A 21,687-nucleotide genomic window follows, 5' to 3' on the forward strand; every position below is an offset into this window, starting at 1 on the left:
AAATAGTAGGAAAAACAGGCTTGGAAAATGTGAACAAAGTAACTGCCTACTGTTTGTTACTCTCCTGATCAATAAAATAGGATTCTGCAAACATTCAGTGGAAATAAGCAAGAAAAGAGAAACCCCCAAACAGTGACTATTAGCATCATTTATCCATCCTACGATCATAATTATCATTTTTAATGATTTTCCTTCCTTTCAATACCGAATGTTAGCTGCTGGAGGTGGTGACCCAGTATTAGATTTAAAGATCTCTACTATTCATCATAAAAAAATCAGGCATCTATGAACACACACATCTTGTTTTAGGGGTAATATTTCCAGGACTTCTAGGAATTGGGGCTTTCTATGCTTCGTTCCCTAATGATGTCAGAAAATGACAAAAACCTCAACATTTTGATTTTGTGACCAAATATGCATTGATTCCACAAAATCCAAGTAGCAGACCCCTGCAACTGCAGTATTCTTTTTATACATGTGATAGAATTACTGTATGTCACATTTCCTAGTCAGACATCATAGACAGTTCAACGAGCCATACTAGCCTTCCAACCTAAGAAATCCCAAACCTTATTTATCACTCAGAAATAGTAAAAGAAAAAAGAAAATGGGGAGATAAATGTTTAGTTGAAGCAGGCAGTCAATCTGACAATGAAAAGCATTCATCAAACTACAGCTTCAGTTTCAGAACATCCGAGATTGCTACAGTACTCTTCCTGTTGCCAAATCAGAAAAGAATGGAGGGTCTATGCAGACAAGTATCTGATGGCAGCCATCACCAATTGCTGCAGAATTAAATGGAAGATCCTGACAACTGGTAGTTATGGAAGAGTTATCAATGAGACTGAAATGGCAGAGAGACACTTACTGGAAAGTACTGCAGAAGATGAACAAGACAAAGCAACATTTTGTTTTGAGCTTTTCTCTTCCTTTAGAGAATATTTCATAGAATCACAGAATTGGTAAGGTTGGAAGGGACCTCTGGAGATCATCTAGTCCAACCCTCAAACGGGTGGCCCATATGGGGATCAAACCAGTGACCCTGGCATTATTAGCACCACACTCTAAGATGAGACAATTCCATAGCTTTATAGAAGTACTATCAATAGGAAATTAATTTGTATCTTCAATCTCTGTGCAAGGAAAAGCCAAGACAAACTTTAAGTTTTCCTCAACAGAAGCAAGTGGCAGACAACCGTGGATGTCTCAGGCACACAATGCTGACCAGGAGTCAAACAGGACTTCAAACATGAAAAACAGACCTTAGAAAAACAGTACTACAGAGTTGGAGGAAGAAGAGAGAGTATTCTGTATAATAGAGAGAACTTCAAATATGCAGTATTTGCTACAGTTACTGTCTCTATTTCTTTCAAATGGTCACTTTTAGTAGTCTCATGTTGACTCTCTACAGTGGATGCTTCTGAATCAGGTTCAAACCATGCCTGCTTGGGCTAAATGATGACTCAAAATGATGTCATCATCCAGAAACTAAAACATAAATTAAAGAGAAAGACTTACGAATGGCATTAAGCATGTAAATGGAGCTTCAGCAACAAATGTTTATGCAGCAACAAGCATTATGACTTCTGCTGCTCAATATTCCTTTTAAGAAAAGCAGTATGAATTATATGAGACATGCTAAGCAAATGGAATTCTGACAGCCGGTATGTTCAGCTGTAATTGTGAATGAGGAATCATTATTTTAATCGAGAGGCTGCAGCACTCGCTCTCTGGCAATCTCCGATAGCCACAAGCTAAAATGCTGAATATACCCCAACAGCAAATGTTCAGAAGTGTGAAATACTGCATTCTGCTCCTGTGAGAAATTCATTCACCCTGTGAATTCTTCCTCACAATAGACTGACATGACATGTTATTGAGATCTCTAAAGAACCCATTTGAGAAACACAAGGAAGGCTTCTAATCCCCTAAATGGGTCATACATTCTGTTTTGCCAACTATAAATCTTGTTACCACAGGTTCTGTGATAAAAGATGAAATATGTCGTGGATAACTTTATACAGAGCTTTGGATGACTAAAGTCAAATTTCTGTCTGATTTTCTTAGACCTAACCTTGAATTACTTTTAAGGCACAGTATGTCTCCCCCATATACTAATAATGTCACTGACCTGCAATCTTTGCAGCTATCCATTTACTGAACTACAAAGAAACACTTACCTTGAAACAGAAATGTCTAGGTAAAAAATTATAACCAGCTTAATGTAACAGTAAGGTGTAGACAAAATTTTCAGTTTCACACTGTTACTTACGCATTGCTTCCTCATTTATCATTTCTTTTTTAAGCATCTCTTGTGGACTGCTATATACTTAAATGCATTCTCATTTCTTTTTAATTTGACCAGACCTACAAGCTTTCTTGATAAAATGATCAATTGATTTACAACTTCTGACTGCTGCAAGCCCTAATTCCTTAATAGTAATGGACTCTGTATCTTGCTTTATTCACATCCTTTCTTACTGCACTCTTATTTGTAATTTCATGAAGTTTCATTCTAAAAACCACTAGAATTTCTGCTCCCCTCCATTTCTGTTCCCTGGAATACTGTTTTGGATTGCTATACTAATTGAAACTTATTTTAACTTAGACTAGACATATTCTAGATTTCTGAGGGATTCTCCACTCTTCTGTCAACTTAACAGTTTTCCTACACAAGCAGCAAGACCATTAGCAGTACCAATCACTTCATTTCAATGAAGCACTGTGACTCTATTGAGCAAAACAGAATTCTACCTCAGCCTTCTAATCCACACACACTTACTTTTAGGTCATCCTATCTGTTCCATGCCTCCAAGATAATGAAAAATCTCAGATGCTTTTTTGACGTTCTCTCTACTGCTCAGGCATCTCACTGGTTAAGAAACCCAGAACAATTTTCCAAACATTCAGACTTCACTGAATATTTTAAAAAACACAAACAAGCCTGAATGATGGACAAGATTTTAAAACTCGCCCCTTAAGTTTACATGTTTATTTTATCCAAAATAATCCTTAAGACAGACCCCAGCAGCTGGTCCTTTGTCTTACTTCAGAAAGGATCCTGATGTCTGCCAGCAGCAGTAACCTACAGGTACTGAGTAGCCAGTATATGTGCTAGATGATGACAAAACTCTAATTAGACTATCCAGAAAAATATTCTCACTATTGATTATATATAATCACTTCCAGACACAAACCATACTCCAAATTTTCATTATCAGCAAAATACTAAGCACCTACTAAGCTATCATATTGTTCCTCAACCAGGAAGCAGGGTTTTAAGTTTGTCAAATTTAAAACATTTAGCATTGTCTATGTCAGACTGAATTTAGCTAAAATACCTAGCCGTACATTTATTTGTAACAGTAACTTTGATGAGATGCTCCCATGTTTGGATCAGGGACACAAAATTTGGCATAAAGTATCTTCTGCAGTGAGAAAATCATCATCCACATACAAACTGCTTGAATCTGGTCAAGCTGAAAGACCAGCTCCCCAGCCTTGTAAGAATTATGGGACCGCTCACTGCCACGGCAGTACTGTTCCAAGTACTAGATATTAATTAGGAAGCTACATCAATACCTCGGTTTCCCTATCCCCTCTGACACATTTGTGCCACCCACGTTGTAGTACTAATAACAGGCCTGAAGCCAACATCCAAGGTCTTCCACTCTGGGTCCCAGCTATTACATAGTTCCTCAAGATATTCATGAGGATGGTCTTAATTTCTAGGGACAGGCAAGCTCCTTTCACTTTTTCCAGCTCTAAGCATGGACTTGAAATCACTGTGACCATGCACTGTGACTCACACTCCATTAGCAAGCACACACACTCCCATGCAGGGCAAGGACATCATCAACATGTAGAGCTAGCATCTCCAACAGCAGCCTACAAGTCATACAAGTCCACCTATAGCCATAGCAGGAATAAAGACAATTCTCCACCAAAGAAAGTCTGTGACTCTCTAAGATTCCTACCTGTCACATCTGATACAGATGGGCAGTTTGATGGCTCTGGAGAGCTTCTTTCATTTGATGTACTGTTGAACCATGTAAAGATTCCCTAACAGTTGAGCTCTGAGCTTGCCCATCCAGTCCAAGTCACTGGCCTCTGTCTTCCTGGTATCTTGTTGAGAGGTAACCCCCGTTCCTATGTCATTCTGTCAACCAATCTCACACATCTTCTCCCTCATAAAACTCCTGGGCCACTACAAGTATCTCAGCAGTCAGACTTCAGAAGGTGTGCTTCCCTCTTACTATTAATTTTTTATTAGCTATTTATTAATAGTTTTCACCTCTTGTAGTCTCATCACTGGGCATAAGGATTCATAACATATCAAGAAAAAAAACAAAAAAAATGTATCATGTGGGAAAAGCTGACAGTAAATAGAATCATAGAATCAGTAAGGTTGGCAGGGACCTCTGAAGATCATCTAGTCCAACCTCCCCGCTCAGCAGGGTCACCTACAGCATATTAGACAAGGTTGCGCCCAGACGGGCCTTGAAGATCTCCAGAGAAGGAGACTCCGCAACCTCTCTGGGCAACATGTTCCAGTGATCTGTCACCCTTACAGTAAAGAAATTCCTCCTTGTATTCAGGCGGAATTTCCTGTGGTTCAATTTCTGCCCATTGCCTCTTGTTCTGTCACATGGGACAACTGAAAAGAGTTTGTCCCCATCCCCTTGACACCCTCCCTCCAGGTACTTATACACATTGATAAGATCCCCCCTCAGTCTTCTCTTCCCCAGGCTAAAGAGGCCCAGCTCTCGCAGCTGTTCCTCACAGGGCAGATGCTCCAGCCCTCTGATCATCTTCGTAGCCCTACGCTGGACTCTCTCCAGTAGCTCCATGTCTCTCTCGTACTGGGGAGCCCAGAACTGGACACAGTACTTGAGATGAGGCCTCCCCAGGGCTGAGTAGAGGGGCAGGATCACCTCCCTCGACCTGCTGGCAACACTCTTCCCAATGCACCCCAGGAGACCATTGGCCCTCCTGGCCACAAGGGCACATTGCTGGCTCATGGTCAGCTTGTCATCCAGCAGCACTCCCAGGTCCTTCTCTGCACAGCTGCTCTCCAGCAGGTCAGCCCCCAGCTTGTACTGCTGCCTAGGGTTATTTCTCCCTAGGTGCAGGACTCTGCACTTGCTCTTGTTGAACCTCAGGAGGTTCCTCTCCACCCAGCTCTCCAGCCTCTCCAGGTCTCTCTGAATGGCAGCACAGCCCTCTGGTGTATCAGCCACTCCTCCCAGCTTGGTATCATCAGCAAACTTGCTGAGGAGGCACTTTGTCCCCTCAGCCAGGTCATCGATGAAGAAGTTGAACAGGATGGGACCCAGTACTGAGCCCTGGGGGACGCCACTAGCCACAGGTCTCCAACTAAATTCCACACCACTGACGACAACCCTCTGAGCTCTGCCTTTCAACCAGTTCTCAATCCACCTCACCATCCACTCATCTAACCCACACTTCCTGAGCTTATCTAGGAGGATGTTATGGGAGATAGTGTCAAAAGCCTTGCTGAAGTCAAGGTACACAATGTCCACTGCTCTCCCCTCATCTACCCAGCCAGTTATTCCATCATAGAAGGCTATCAGATTGGTTAAGCAGGATTTCCCCTTGGTGAAGCCATGCTGGCTACTCCTGATCACCTTCTTATCCTCCGTATGTCTGAAGATGACATCCAGAATGAGCTGTTCCATCGCCTTACCAGGCATGGAGGTGAAGCTGACGGGCCTATAGTTGTCTGGGTCCTCCTTCTTGCCCTTCTTGAAGACTGGAGTGACACTGGCTTTCTTCCAGTCCTCAGGCACCTCTCCAGTTCTCCAGGACCTTTCAAAGATGATGGAGAGTGGCCTGGTAACAACATCCACCAGCTCCCTCAGTACCTGTGAGTGCATCCCATCCGGGCCCATGGATCTGTGGATGTCTAGCCTGCCCAGGTCTCTAATCCTATCCTCCTCAATCAAAGGAAAGTCTTCCCTTCTCCAGACTTTCTCCCTCATGTCCAGGCTACAGGATTCATGAGGGCTGCCCTTAGCAGTGAAGACTGAAGCAAAGAAGGCATTCAGTAATTCTGAATAAATAGTGGGAAGAGAACCAGCGCTTTGTTATCGTTTACTTTCTTTCGAACAGGTCTCATGAACTCTCTTCAGTCCTCATACTTCTCCATTTACAGTTGCTTTCTAGGCAGAGCTACCCTTCCATGCTGACTGAAACTAATCACTTCCATTTCTGACCAACTTGCTTCCATGAAACAGGCTTGCCCTTCCCAAATCTTCACGTAAATCCTGCTTGATACACCTAAACCAAATTCCTCACAAGCTCTCTACAGCCATATTCTTCACGCCTTTTCTCCTTTCACCTGAAGTCACTTCCAATTCCCCTACCTCTTGCCCTACAAATCTAGACTCTGTCCAAATCACACTTGCTCCATCTCTACTGCACATCTACACTGTTTGCCTATTTTGCACACAGCTTACAGATAGGAGGAGTCTGTTTCAGGTAAAAGGGTTGAGAAGCTGATTCCTTGTGATTTCATTTTTCAGCATTGAATAACTAAGTAATGAACAGCAGTTTAGTCAGACTACCCAGTTCCACTATATGAGGCAATTTTCCTTAAAGGACATACACACACACACACAACTTCTTCTGAAACACAAAAAATAAGCAGGTAAAGTATCTAAAAAAAAAAAAAAGAAATTACATAATTATCAACTTTCCTCCTTCCTTTTACATCTGTTGCTCCTCATACACATGATGTTCTCATAAATTGACCAAATATGCCATTCAGAAGTCCCACTTCTGCAACAAAACGCACTTGCTTATGGCAGCCTGCACTGTTATTAAACAGGTAGCATTTTCATGCAATTTTTACAGGCTGTGGAAGTATTTAACCAGGATGCTCCTTCTTTATAATGCATACATCTTTTGGAAATACAGTCTTCAGGCAGGCCATCTGAAATGGTTTATCTAGACAGAACTGCACTAGGCTTCTGATCCCACTTGGAGTTCTGAGTTGTCTGTCGTAACATTAAAAAATAAAGATAACAGAGCAATCATGTGGCTTCCTATGGATTTGTCTTTTCTCCAAAGTATAGATATGATCAAGAGAACTACAAAATTCATTATGTTTTTTCTATTAATTTTGAAAACATGGTATTTTAAGAAATGCCTACCAAAATATTGTAAGTTTGATGCAGCCATCTATAAACCCAGGAATAAATGACCTGTGCTTCAGCTGAGTTCCATTTCATAGTTAAAGCTGTAAGACAACTGACAGCATACATGTATATAAGTTCTTACCACTGTAAAAGCGAATCATACAGCTGAGATCAGAGTTTGCTGCTTCTTCCTGCATTCTGGCAGGATCCTCAAAACCCAAACCAGACAAGTAGTCATATACAATCTGAAGGGGTTTTTCTGTGGGCTCCAGTCTCCTGTCAAAGAAATACATACAACATACAAGAAAGGAGTTTGAGAATGCACGGAAGATTTATTATGTTTTATTTCAGTTTGAGTGTTAAGGAGCACTCACATATTGGTCGTTCTGCTCCTTTGAAAGGGTCTAGCAAGCACACATCCTTGAAGTTTGTGCTTCCTATTTGTCAAAACCACAGCACTTGAAGAATTACATTATAAAGGGGAAATGGAGAGGAAAAGCAATAGGCATAACCCATATAATCCACAGTGATCATTTTCTATTCATGATTCATTGAGTAGCAGGAGGAAATAATGATTAGAAACAAAATCAGAATTCTGCACAAAACCCCCCAGATGCCTACCTAATTAAAAACCCCCTACTTACAGGGACTGAAAGATATAAAAGAACTCTACTTAACAAATTTCTTTTCCAGATACAGCTGGGAGCAAAGCACATGAGAATTCTGCAGAAGGATGACTTTAAAAAGGAAGACAAGAAAATAAAATTTCCCATCTCTTTAGATCTCATCGCTATAAGACATTTATGCTTTGACAAATGAACTCAAATAGTACATTTAAAGAAAAGACATTTTTAAAACTGCAGCATGTCGTAAGAAGGATTCAGGGCTTAAGCTGAATAAGGAGCCCTGAATAAGGAGTAAGAGAAACTTCTCGCAAAACATCAGGTTTAGTATACTCAGATCAGAAAAGACATTTTCTGATCCTCTTATCGCACTTCTAGACTCTAGATTGTTACTTGCTGCAATAAAACTGCAGTTTCTGTCTAAGTTAGGATTTTATTTTAGGAAAAAATAAATAAAAAGATTAAGCCCTCAAGATGCAAAATGGAATTAAAACAAATTGTTCCAATTGTTCCATTCATTATTAATCACCATTAAAAATAGTCATTTTTAATCTGAATGCACCTCGTTTCAGATTCCAGTCACTGGACCTTGAGTTTGTCTTGACTACTCTGTAAGTGGTGTTTATAAATCAGGAACAAAACCATCTCCGACTTCAAGGTGAAGCTCAACATGTTCTTCAACATTTCCTGCAATATGGTGGGTTTACCTTAACTCAAAATCATTTTTTACCATTCTCTTTAGAATTTTTTAGCTTATCAACATTCTGTAAGTGCTAGCACCATGATTGTTTGCTGTTTCCATTAACTGACTATCTAATAAGGTACAGTGACTTCTTGATTCTTCTCAGTATACCACAATATTTATATACCAGGATCAAATCCACTCTCCCCACTATGGGACCCTCTTTGAGGACCAATGACTTTTTGGAAGAGACAGGATCCACCTAAGTGGGGCAAAAGTATCTTTGCCGATAGGCTGGCCAACCTGTTTAGAAGAGATTTAAACTAGGAATGATGGGGGTGGGAGAGAATGGACAACAATCAAGAGAGGAGGTGGTGGATGCGGTTGACAAACAAAGAATCTGGGGTCAAATGAACAGAACGGGCCTTATAATCAACAAAACGGGAAATACAGCAGATTCTGCCTGAACATAGGAAAACTATGTGAGGTGGTTGAACACTGAAATAGGCTGATCAGAGAAGATGTGGAGTTCCCATCCTTGGAGATATTCGAAAGCTGACTGGACACAGTTCTGAGAAGCCTGATGTAGCTGACCCTCCTCAAGGAGGGGGTTGAACTAGATAGTCTCCTAAGGGCCCTTCCAACCTTGACTACTCTGATTTTGCAATCGAATGGCACATTCGCTTATGCCCCTTCAATTCACAAGTCCTTTTGAGCAGCTGTTTTTGCAAGTTATATTCCCCTCCTCTACCATTCAGTATACCAGGTTTTTACAAAAAAACATCACACGTACTGCTATATGCTAAACCAACTAGATCAGCCTGTAGCACTGACTTGTCAATATTTATCACTCCCACAATCTACATTTTGTGATTTTTTTCCTTTTTCTTTTAGCCACAGAACATTAACAGAGCAACTGAACAGTATAAGAAGTCTACTCTTCTTCACTCAGACAATCTCTCGTCCAAAAAACTCTTACACAGAATAATCGTTTCTGGTTTGTAAGACATCAACCAGTTTTATTGATGGTGTATTGCTTTTCTGTCAATGACATCAGAATATCATGTAGTGTAACAAACAGCTAATGTCTTTGGCGACCAAGTTTGAAATTCCTAAGTATCAAGATCAAGCTTGTTTGGGAAGACCTGTATTCTACTAAAATTTAATTGGCATTATACATCATTCATAAAGCACAAAAATATTTAATGACTCTTTTTAATGATTATTCTATAGCATTTCCACTACTACTGACAGCTTTACAGCTGCCAGTTTACAATTAAGGCAGGACTGATTTCACAGAACATGCACTATCTGAAAGCATCTAGTCATCCAGATTTCCTTTATAATCAACAGAAGGACATACACACACACCTCAAGAAGCTAACCGACCTAAGGTATTTCAAACGCATACATTGTTCTGATATTGGTTCTACTGGTCAATAAACTGACATCAAGCTCTCCTGAATTAACAAGCTCTAGGCAATCCTAAATATAATCAGAAATTATGAAGAAATGTCAACCCATAAATAAGTTAATGGACAAAAAGAAAATTCTGTTCTCTCTCTCCAAATCCACCCAAAGCAGCACTCACTGGTGGAACTGGCTTGTTAAGAAATCTGTCCTTATTCCTTCTTTCCTATTCCTAGGACCTAGGAATGGTCTGATAGCATTTTAAGTTTAGTTTATCAAATATCAGTTGTCTTAACCAATAAAATATGTTTATTCCTACAAAGACCTGAAAGTAGTTATAATTGATTTTGGGGATTGTACTAATTTTGTAAAGCATGCAATGTGACCAAAACCAAGAAATAGCAATTTGATATCTACTATATGTATACCCCAAAATTTATACATTAGAACTATATTCAGAAAAGTTTAAAGATGTAATCAGGTGTGTGCCGAGGTAGTGGTGCTGCTGATTTTTCAATAAAAAATAACAAAAAAAAGATAGATTCAGAAAACAGCTGCTTCCTTCTGCCTCTTCTCTAAACTAGCAAAGAAAGAGATAGTCAACATAGTTTTATGCATATTTAAATAATGTAGTGCTTTATGCTGAAATGTAACTTTTTTTTTTTCCAAAGAAAACCCCACTATTCTTTTCTAGTATCCAAGTCCCATGCTACATCATGTGTGGGGCAAACAAAAGCACAGTTTCCAGTTATGTGTAATGCCTCTTTTGAAGTGGAAGATTTGTAGGAAAGCCAAATTCACCTGAACTTTCCAAAACAAATTGAACAAATGCTCAGTATTCACAGGAGCTTATGGTACGTAATGCCAGGGCACTGAGCTCAGTGTTCTACTGTTCAACTTGCCAACAGCACAGTTCTTTCTATTCCCTGGTACAGTCACTAGAAAGTCAGTTTAATCTCCAGGGAAAATATTGCATTAAATCATACAAAATAGTAATGTAAATATTTAAAAACTTTAAACATGTGATTTTTCAAAAGTCAGTCCATCCTTTTGCACTAGTAAAATGGAAATCATATTTCCTAAGAAATTTCTTACAATCTATCTATAGTTGTGTCAAACTTCGATCTGAAAACTACATGGAAATAACTTGGTAACATTTCATGTTTTTTGGAAAACAAAATCCAAGTTTGCTTCAGTTTCAAAAAAGCTATAGATTGTCTATGTAACTATAAAAACTTTACTCTTGATGATTCTATCCACTTTATATCTTGCATGGGATAAGAAACCTTCTGAAATAGTTTGGAAGCCCTATAAAAAAGGACCAAATCCTACATTTTCCAAAACAAAACAGAAAGTAGTTTCTAGTCTGCAATCTAAAATGGACATTTTGGAACCCCTGGGAAAAGATCCTAGTCCAGCTAAGATGTAGCTCTTTGTACAATCAGTATGAAAAGCTGACTTATGAAAAGCTTCTTCCTTACATGCTTTGTGAGAGGGACACTGGAAAAGTAATTGGTTCAAAAAAAGTGCTAAGTCATCAATGCTTCTCTCTCTGCAGAGATTTTTTTTTAAGTTCAAATGTAAGCTCTCAGGCTTTTTTAGGAGCTTCTGTTGAGATCCAGAAGCTTAGAGCCAAGCATTTCTATAAATGTGTAACCAAGGTTTAAGCTGTCACTTAAATTTATTACTATAGAAATGGATAGCGGTGAACACAAAACTGTACTTTTAAAGAGCCTTCTGAGATAACCTCAGGAATGCCAAACCTGTATATCTGACTCCAGTAACAGGCAAGTTACTAAAAACTGGAATAAATAACAGATTGTACCAATCAATTCAGGTTTCCAACTCAGCAAACCCTGATGTATCCTGTAACTTTCAGGGCAGAATTCAAGAGAAGTAGGAGAGATTAACTGGATCTCCAAATACTTTGCCCAAGTTTCCCTCCCTAAACTACCCTTGGATTCCACTACTTTTGCTATCAAAGCTCTGTGCTTGACAAAAAGCAGCTTTTCCAGCATATGACCCATAGCTCAGAAACCATAAGTGCCTGAGTGTCATTCACAAAAAGAACACTTCAGGTAGTCTGCACCTAGACTTCCTATTGTGACATTAAGAACAAACAAGAAAAAAAACTCAAACATTATAATTTGGTTGCTGAAAGAGCTTTCTGAGACTGTTGCTAGTACGCACTGAACTTCTTCCTGAGTTTTGATGCGTGCAAGAATCTTAATATAACAAAGGCCTTTTTCATAAGACATAATGTATTCAAATTGAATCACAATTCTACAGGCTGCTCAAAACACAACAAAGTACTGCACCATGGTTTACCTCCTTAAGAAAGTCGGATATTCTGTCCCACCATGCTGCAGATGACACCTGGTTTTGTCAATATTTTTATTCTTATCTTTCACTTCAAGAATTATTGCTTCAGGATGACTAATATGAAAAATCCTTAATTTTCTTTCTATTCCACATAAATCAAGCAGATATGCGTCTTGAAGATATCAACCAAACACAATGCTTTTTTTTATTATTTTATTTTTATTTTGGAAAAGTCATGTGTGAGAGCAACATTTTCAGTAGTACCTAGTCAAGCCTAATCTCCTAATCAATGCATCTCTCCTGCCATTGTATCATTTCTATCTGAAAGCCAATCAAAAGACTATTCTGTATTTCTGCACTATCTAGGTTTGTTTGCCTGCCACCGGCTGAAAGACAAGAGCCAGGGACAAAAAGTTAAACCTTCTGAATTTCTTAAATTTGACTACCAAAAGCTGTAAGTAGTTCAAAGCTTGTTATGAATCTGAGTTTACAGAAAAAATTGTGCCTAAAATGTTGCATACACACAGGATGCAATGACTGACCACTTAGCAGATGAAGCATGGACTCATGTTACGTGTTTCAAGCATCAAAACCGGGTGAGAAGATGCCTGAATGTCAGCCCACAGCAGAGCTATTCCGGCACCAACTGCAAGTCAGATTTGTGACCTAAGAAACACCAGAGCACAGTCCAAATGTTTAGTTAATGACCTATCTCAGGCTCACACAAAGAGGTCTAGTACAGGGTGGTATAAATAAAATGGTGAATAAACAAGCTTGCTGCCTACTGACCACATTCAAACCAAGTTATGAAGCAGTTCACTTTGGAGACATCCTGGAGTCTTGACTGAATGGATCATCACTCCAACTGTTATCAAGAGCAATGTGGCCCACTAAAAATCTAAGAAAGGTCTGGAAAGCATGGAAGGGAAAACTGAATCTGGAACGAGTGGCTTGAATGGCAGAATTTCTGCATGGAACCTTCTTCATTAGCGTGACCAAAGCCAAGCAATTCCAGAGGCAACAGTTAAAGCTTGAAGTAGCAAAATACACTTTCCCTTTGAGAGAAAGTAACATAAGTTAACACTAGATGCTAAAATACATGGCACTGTGGCAGCCATAGGAGCTGATACATGATACAAACAGTCCATCAGCATCACATACTGGCTGCTTCCACTGAGCAGAAGAGGCAGCTCTGTTAGGCAAAGGTGCAAGGGCTAAGAAGGCAAAGCCAACACAAAGCATCAAAAGTTTTGTAATTCCTGCTATGACTGTAGCTCTTCTTCACCAGCAACAGTGAGTCTTCAAACCTTCTTAGGTAGAAGCTTTGTAGTGATGGGGGTCCAGATCAAAGAAAGTATCCACGCTATTTTTTTTAATCCTCCCCTGTGCAGGAAGGAATAACTTTGAATAGGAAAGGATGCTAACAGAAAGATTGCAGCAAGAAAAACCCTAAAGATCCTTGACTTGCACAATGAGGAGTAAGACAAAATTCTGACAGAAACTGACTCCACTGCACACATACTCAAAAAGGAACTGCAGAAAGATCACAAGGACTCATTACTTAAAGTAAATACACGAAGAAGTTTTCTGTTCTCCCGTTTGCTGTCCAGTTAGCCTTCAGTCTTCCAAGTCAGGTACCATACCATATCACCCTTTGCCATACTCAGGTTTTAACAAAAAGTCACCAACCGAGATTAAAAGGGTGGGGAATTCAGAAGTTATTTGGGAGAATAATATACTCATGGATAAATGCAATCAGCTGCTTAATTGAGCAATCTGTATTCACAAACATGTTATTAAAGTAATCAGCAAACTTTGTGCAAGGAAGGAATTATCTCAGCAGAGCATGGGGATACCTTGAGCGCTCTGTCATCTTCCTGTGGAAATGCAAGCAGGGACCATTTGGGCATGCTTCCTGTTACCAACAGAGACGGTTACTGAGGCAACATTGGTAGCTCCCATTTCTCTACTGAGAACACCTCTAACAGGAAGTAATTTCAGAATCTCTCTCATGGCAAATATATTCTGAGAATTACAAATACAACAGACATGCAGGAATCAAAAACCCTCCATTAACCTCAAAATAAAGCTTGACAAAGTGCTAGACACACCACCAGGTAACAAGTTTAAGAGCGAGAATTAACTATGTTTACAGCCTGGAACTTGCTTCCAAAACATTGTTGCCAGGATCAATTTGCCAACCCAGTGCAAAGCTGGCCACAAATCAAAGACAGGTCCTGCTATCTAGTGCAAGAAGAGAGATACAAATTCAAGACAATTCAAACACACACAAAAGCCATCTCAAAAGCTCAAACACAGGAGCAAAACAACATAGCATCCCTCTGTGAACATATCTACAAGCTTTAGCCAGTCTTTTTGTGATCTGCAGTAAGAGGTCAATGTTTTCTTCTAAATGCTGGGAGATCTGCTCTCTGAAACAGTCCAAAACAAGCTAATTTCCTCATAAATACTTCAGTCAATGAATGGAGATTTTCAGCTGCCTCTATGGCTCCATTCAAGTGTCCATCTATCCTCATCTAATGGCTAACTGACCTATCTCTGGTTCCTATGACCCAGACAGGACAAGACAAAAGAAATCTAAATACCTTTTTTCAACTGACAGTTTCAACTGCACCCTATTCTCCACATCTCTCGCAACTAGCATGCCCTCTATCTGATGAAATACACATGATTTTTTTTTTAACCTTTGGATCCATACACCATACAATTTTCATTTTGATTTCAGAAAGCCAGCTACTGCTCCTGTCCAACTCATTATATCAATCTCTATTGCCTGGTCTTTAGTAACAGGATCACAATGAATTTTTTAGGGAGGGAAGAAGAATTGAATTTTAAGTCTAGAAGAATCAATGCAAAGTCTAAATTCTAACATACCTAATGGGAGCTGGTAAACCTAAAGGAGTCCATAATACACTCATCATAAAGTTCACATGCATTAAACCCTATGCCGAGGTCTATTTTTAACCTATAACAACTGCAGGCATAAAGTATATGACTTGAAGCTTAAGATTTCTTTATACTACCTTGCACTACCTCTGTGTCTACCTTTAATTGTTATTTACCTTGCAATTCATTTTAAGAAGATATCTTTAGCAAAAAATGTTACCAGACGCAACTGTGAAAGTACTCCAAAGTAATCCAAATGACTCAGAAGGATTGCTTACAGCTTCTTCAATAGCTTACATTTTACTGATTTTAGAACGGTGCTAAAATAGAAGATAATGAAAGAATACATGAACAGTAACCTCTACCTACAAAATAAGGATGTATTCCTGGTTGGAGAGCCAGCCAACCCCTCCCAGCTAAAACACCTATCGCTTGACTAAAAGGTGTGCAAAAGGCTCACCATGACCTCACCACAACTGCACTGCAGTACTCAGGACCACCTCTGCCTGTCCATGTCAGCCCCGATGACATACGTAGGCACACAGCAACTACAGAGCCCTCCACGTCTAAAGTAAACACTTCTCAATGCAGATGTTTGCTTCCTCAGCCCTCACCTGACCAGGTCTCCATGAAGCTGCAGAAAGAGGTTTTCCCTCTCTTCTCCATCACATATCTCAGATACTGGGGTGTCCACTGTACAAAGGACCAAGTGCAAGTCAGAAGAAGCAGCAACTGCAGAATCTCCTCCATAGATATATACACAGCCTCGTCCAGCGTCCTCTTTCAGCCAGTCCCTCTCACGGGAACCAACCCGACTCCTGTCCAAGCAGCTTCTGCTCCCATTGCGCTTCACGTTCCTCTGCCAGGCGAGCGAAACAAGAGCGTTAGTGACCTGCTCCCCCCCAGAGGCTGCCGTTGACTGCTCTGAGCCGAGCCCGGCAGCCAGATGCCGCAGGCGCGCCGCCCCGGCGCGGCCGAGAGCCCAGCCTCGCAGCAGGAGACGGCGGCGCCCTGCGCCCTGCTCGCAACCGGGCGGGGCTGCAGGCCGCTGCGCCTCCGCCAGGCCGCCGCTCCAGCACCGCCGGCCCGGCCGCCTCGCCAAGGTCGAGGCGGGCAGCGCCGCCAGAGGCTCGACCCGCTGAGGCGGCCGCGGCCCGGGCCTCACCTTCAGCACTCGGATGCCGCCGCGGGGCCCGGCCCGGCCCCCGCGCGCGCCGCCCGGCGCCGCCGCCGCCTCGTCCTCCTCGGGCTGCGGCGCCTCACTGGGCCCCGGCCCGGCCTCCCCCATCGCCGGCCGGATGGCGAGACGTCGGGCGGCGGCGGCCCGGCTCCGCGCAAGACCCTGCCCCGGAAGCAGGCGAGCTTCNCTGCGCCGCCGGAGCCGCCGCCGCCCCGCGCCGCCCCGCGCCTTTATGGGGGGCCCCGGGGCGGCACCGCCCATCCCCGCGGCCTCCCGGCGCCAGCCCCGCCCCCTCCCTCGTACCAAACGCCTCTCGCCGCCGCGGCCCCGCCCGCACCTTCGCCCACGGGCACCTCCGGTACCGACGTCTGCTGAAAAAACGGGGTTACAAAAGCAACGGGAAGGCCTAAACGAGCCGGGAAGCCGCGCTCGGGTCCGAACTGCCAAACCATCGCCCGTCTCCACGGAAAAGTTTTTGGCCRTTCCCAGCGGTGCTGCAAAACTTCACCGCAGGCCGGTACTGCCTCAGCGGCAACCTTTCGGGCCCAGCCTCGCTCCTCTTAGCGGTTTGCACGATCTAGTTTACAGAGTGGCTGCCCACCTTCATCCTCCAGCTCTTACTCCCTACGCTCCTCTCTTCTTGCGTTTATTTTGCAGCTCAGAAGCTCAACAGYAAAGATCATTTTTTAGATTTTAATTAAATATCATGCGGCTGGGGAGCAGAGGGAGGAGAGGATAACACACTTTCCYTGCCTACATAATCTGCTAACAGCCCGGCAGAAAACTGGTTTTGCCAGCTTTTCACCCTCAGCACAGTCATCTCAATTACTGCCTGTAAAGATCACTGCTTTCCTACTCCAAGTGAAGGTTGCATAGCCTGAGAAGATGACCTTCCCAAGCCTCCACTGGAGAAAAGCTTCTGGAAGCGAACAAAACTCACGCTTGACAGGCTCTATTTATAAACGTTGAATGATTTTTCTCAGTTGCCAGTACCTGGTTGTTGCAAAGGTCTCACTGACCTAGTTTTAAACTGGCTGCCTTGACTGRACTGAAACCCCTCTTCATGTCTATTTTACCCCACCAGAAAACAGYTGGTCCTCTGAAGTAGCTCTCCCAAATTAGGTATGTGGGACTTGTGGTCAACAGAGTTGGTACTTTAAGCACAAGAAGTCAGCCTCAGAAATTTCCATTTATATCTAAAAATGACATGCATTCTATACAGCACAGCATTAATGTGACCAGCAAGTATTCGCATGAATCTTCTATGTTTTGTTTTGTTTGGTTGGGTTTTTTTTTTTTTTTTTTTTTTTTTTTTTACTCCAAAACAGCAACTGGGTACTATCACATTTTAAGCACCACATTTAATGTGGCATTTAAAGCCACATTATTGTGGCTTTAAGTCAGAAGCCACAAGCAAAAAAATAGGCTCCAACACCTATAAGTAAGAGAGAATTTGAGATAGTATCTTAAGGAATAAAAGCAATTTCAGGTAATAGTAATGTATTTTCTAAAACTCAAGGAGTTTTTTTTCTGGTCACACTCTTTTGGAAGGGTGGCATGAACCTGAACCCACACAACTGCATTTTTAGTCTGCTTCGACACTGGAGCAGCTGGGCCAGTGCACAGAGCACCTCTAGGGAGGAGGTCTCACAAGAGGCAGCTGCTGGGAGAGTCACAAGTCGCTGGTGCAGCACTRGTAGAAAATCTGGTTACAGTTTTATTCTGTGGACTTTAAACTGAGAACATATTTGCAAGCAACAGCGCTTAAGTAACATCATAGAATGCCTGAAAATGAATGTCTGAAACCACCACACCGTAAGATACTAAAGCAGGTATCTGAATAGAAGAAACAGACTGTAGACTCAGCCCAAGTTTTACAGTAAAACACAATTATCTTGCAGCCTTTTACACTTGAAACTCTTTAGAAAACAACTAACAAATCCCTTGCCCTGCCCGAAGCACATGGCCCCAGAGATAGCGCTGCTGCGCACTTCGCATATCCATGAACACAACGCCGCGCTCTGACAGCGTCGGGAGTGGTATTTTTAAGCGGTTGCGGGCCTTTCCCCCTCCCGCGACCGCAGGCGCTATCCAGCGCTCCAACAAAGGCCAGCTCTGCTCCTCCCAGCTTCTCCCCTCAGCCCCACTCACAAGCGCCAGACTTGAAGCCGAAGGGACGATCAGCGCAGCCCCTAAAAGCTCAACCCGCGACCCGCCACCTAACGCCGGCCCTTCTCCCCCGCCCCCCGCCTTTAACCCCGCCGACGGCCGTTACCGCTCGCGCAGCTCCCGCGCGCTGCGCCGCTGGCAGCCAGGCGCGCTGCGCCGCGGCAGCACGCCGAGGTCGGGGCGAGGCGCCCCGCGGGAGCCGCTGCCCGCCGCTCCCGTCTCCGCTCGGTGGCCGCGCCCGCGGGCGCCCGTCGGGGGCGTCGCACGGCTGAATCCAGCCGCCGAAAGCGAAACCCCCAGAGTAAATCGTAAGAGGCTTCGAAGCTTAGCAAATGTCCCCTTTTAATCCATTTAACACACGACGCGTTAACTTACACATTTTAGCACTGCATCGTTTTAGAAGCTAAGAATCATTAAATAGTCACACTGGATTTTCCATTTCCTATGCCGAATTATTTTAATTCCCTAGAATTAATTTTGAAATACAAAAATTTCTTGCTTTAGTCTTAAACTGGAGACATTCTAGAAAAATTTAGAAAGCCGGCACAGGAGGACCACAACATTAGCAGATCCCAAAATTTCTTGCCCACTTTATCTTTGTAATTTCATCAGTACAAGTTACACAGCTATTTCCTAAGCAGCAGGAAAGGTAGGAATTACTAACCAGGTAAGAAGATAAAAGGTTACCTGAGCACTGCACGACTGTCTGTCACACGACTGCGGTTGCTTACCCATCGTTCAGTCACACATCCAAGCAGAGGAGGCCTTAGACAAGCAATAGCACAACGAGCATTCCTGCCTCCCAAGGCTGAAGCTGCATAGCAGAGCATCTGAAGGTCTTCTTCCTGCAATTGCTGTCCATCACATTAGCACCATGCAGTCTTAACTATTACATGCTAGTAATTCTCATCACTATGCAGTTTTACCAGATTGAAAAGAAGGCTTCAAGATGTGTACTGTTCATTCCTGCACAAGATCAAATATGTTAAAAACAAGGTAACAAAAGCTTATTGCATTCTCCATAACCACTAGTGTTTCAAAACTTGAACACAAACAAGTCAAGCCACTCTCATGGCACACCTGCTCACAAGAGAGCATCTGGGCTCAATCTGAAGTCAGTAGCACAATTCTTTCCTGATACATTGGCTTCTGGTCTTATTTCAAAGCTAACTCCAGATGTGCCTTCCAAATTATTTATCACTATTGGCATTATTACTGTGCAAACACTCTCTTAACACATTCCCTTTAAGAGGTTCCCACCATCCTCCTGGGCAGTCCTAAGAATCAGGATTGCAGATGTGTCCATTACGTACACTCTGAAAGTGCACAGAGTTGTCCACACAGTATTTTCAAGGCTAAGGCTAGGCCCCAAGAGGTAACTGCATCAGCAGTCATGATGGAAGGAATCACAAGGAAACACTTCCCAATGGTCTGTCCCACTCCAGAACCAGGACCTGTGATGACTGACTTTTTGATGCCAGGCATATCAGTTTTAGATACCATATATATCTGAATGCTGAGGTGAGTACTCCTGGCTACTGACTAAAAAATGCAATTGACGGGCAACTCATCCCATCACTGCAGCGAAGTGCAGTCCTAAGCAATTTTTATTAACTCATGTCATTAGCCAAGGCAGTTTCAGAAAAGGCCATCTAGTTCTTAACACCTCCATTCAACATAAATAAGCCAAAAAACTTGAAAAAAATCAATTCAATTTTTCATCGAGTTTTCCCTACAGAAAGGCAGAATTATAATGGATTTTAGCTACAGTATTATAGTGATAGTTCTGTAACTATTTTGCCTCAAGAGAATTTCCCTGAAGAAAGCGTGCATGGCAATATAGAAGCTACCATATTTTACAGAGGGAAGTGCAATTATGTGCTGGAGCACACGAGAAGATTAATGTTACTGCAACTGGAAAACATAGGGAAGAACTCATAGCAGGCAATTACCGCAGTCCTTGTCCTAGAGCCACGCAGAGTATGAAGACAGGCTTTTTAATCAGTAAGGGAATCAACTCCAGGGAGAGGCTGCAGACATAGGACTAAGTTTTTCTTACATTCAAATCTCAACACATCTTTCTAGCACTTGGGCATGCAATGCCACCTTTAGTTGACAAGCTCTCTTTCAGGAGGCTATTTCACATTACCTGTTTAAGGGTTTCATTATTATCAGCATTCATTTTGCTCTTTAAGCATCCCAGAAAAAAATGAAAATTCTGCACTATCCCTCTTGCTTATTATTTCTCATTGTCTGACTTTCTTATGGCCAACTGTAAGAACCAATAAGGCCCATCCCACTGCACTTGCAAAAAGCAACAAGGCACAGTTTTAAATCATTGAATATTGACTCATTTTATTATTAGTCACTTTGTAATTTGTTTCAACCAAAAGACAATACACACAAGTCTAATGCATCCCATGTAAATGTTTACATCCATTATGCTCCTCACTCTCCTAAGACGTAGCATTTATTTAAATTTTTCACATCTCAAAAATATGTCTGCAGAAGTTATAATACCACCAGGCTCCCTGCTCAAATGGCATTTTTATTTATTTTTTAAATATAATGTGAAGGAGGTGGGATGGGGATCCATGTAAAATGTAAATTACAAGATTAGGAAAGAAAAAGGACTATACAGGAATAGAGTGAAAGTTCACAAAGGGAAGCAGTCCAATAGCTTCTTCCCTCGCAGCCCCAAAGTAGAAAATGAACACATAGAAAGCGCACCAGCAGGTTTAAAAAAGCCATTTTTGCTGCTCCATCTTGCAGCCAGTACCAGCCCTGGGGTGGGACTGAAGCACCTTTCCCAGCTGTTTCAGCATCTTCTGAGTTAAATATCCATGGTCCTGTATAGATGGCAGCCCCCTCACTGCTATTGCTTCAAAAAGTTGTTCAAGGCCATATTTTGTCCCTTCAAAAGCTGGACAAAGTCAAATCTTAGGACCTTGTCACGTCTCCTCCCCCTTCAGGTCCAATGTGGCCACTAATCTTTTTGCCATCTCTTTGCTCAAAAGACAATACATTCACTTGAAAAAAAACATTCAACCTCTCCCAGCTCCAAAGTCTGTAATGCAGATACTAATAAGATTAGCATGAAGTCTGTATCTTGCTCCCTATATATCCCCCTTACATTAAAGCAAGGAGCACGTTGAGCACATTGATAAGACTCTTGCATTCCTCTGGTGGAATAAAGACTCAACACACACTGTCCTCAGAGTGCTTTACGAGGTG

The 21,687-nt window shown here is 42.1% G+C and overlaps 1 protein-coding gene across 1 annotated transcript in view; it reads right to left on the reverse strand.

The window, feature by feature from the left end:
* Positions 1-16,453, reverse strand: part of PHLPP2 (PH domain and leucine rich repeat protein phosphatase 2) — a 42,785-nt gene extending 26,332 nt beyond the window's left edge. The window contains exons 1-3 of the mRNA XM_085305708.1: positions 16,270-16,453; positions 15,719-15,963; positions 7,303-7,436 (exon numbers count right to left, since the gene is read on the reverse strand). Of these exons, the coding sequence (XP_085161834.1) occupies positions 7,303-7,436; positions 15,719-15,963; positions 16,270-16,392 (502 nt within the window). The 5' untranslated portion in view covers positions 16,393-16,453. The remainder of the gene's footprint in view (positions 1-7,302; positions 7,437-15,718; positions 15,964-16,269) is intronic.
* Positions 16,454-21,687: the final 5,234 nt, after the last annotated feature.

This window comes from Rhea americana, unplaced genomic scaffold (assembly GCF_003343005.1).
Source record: "Rhea americana isolate MKP2758 unplaced genomic scaffold, rheAme1 scaffold_226, whole genome shotgun sequence".
Taxonomy (NCBI): Eukaryota; Metazoa; Chordata; class Aves; order Rheiformes; family Rheidae; genus Rhea; species Rhea americana.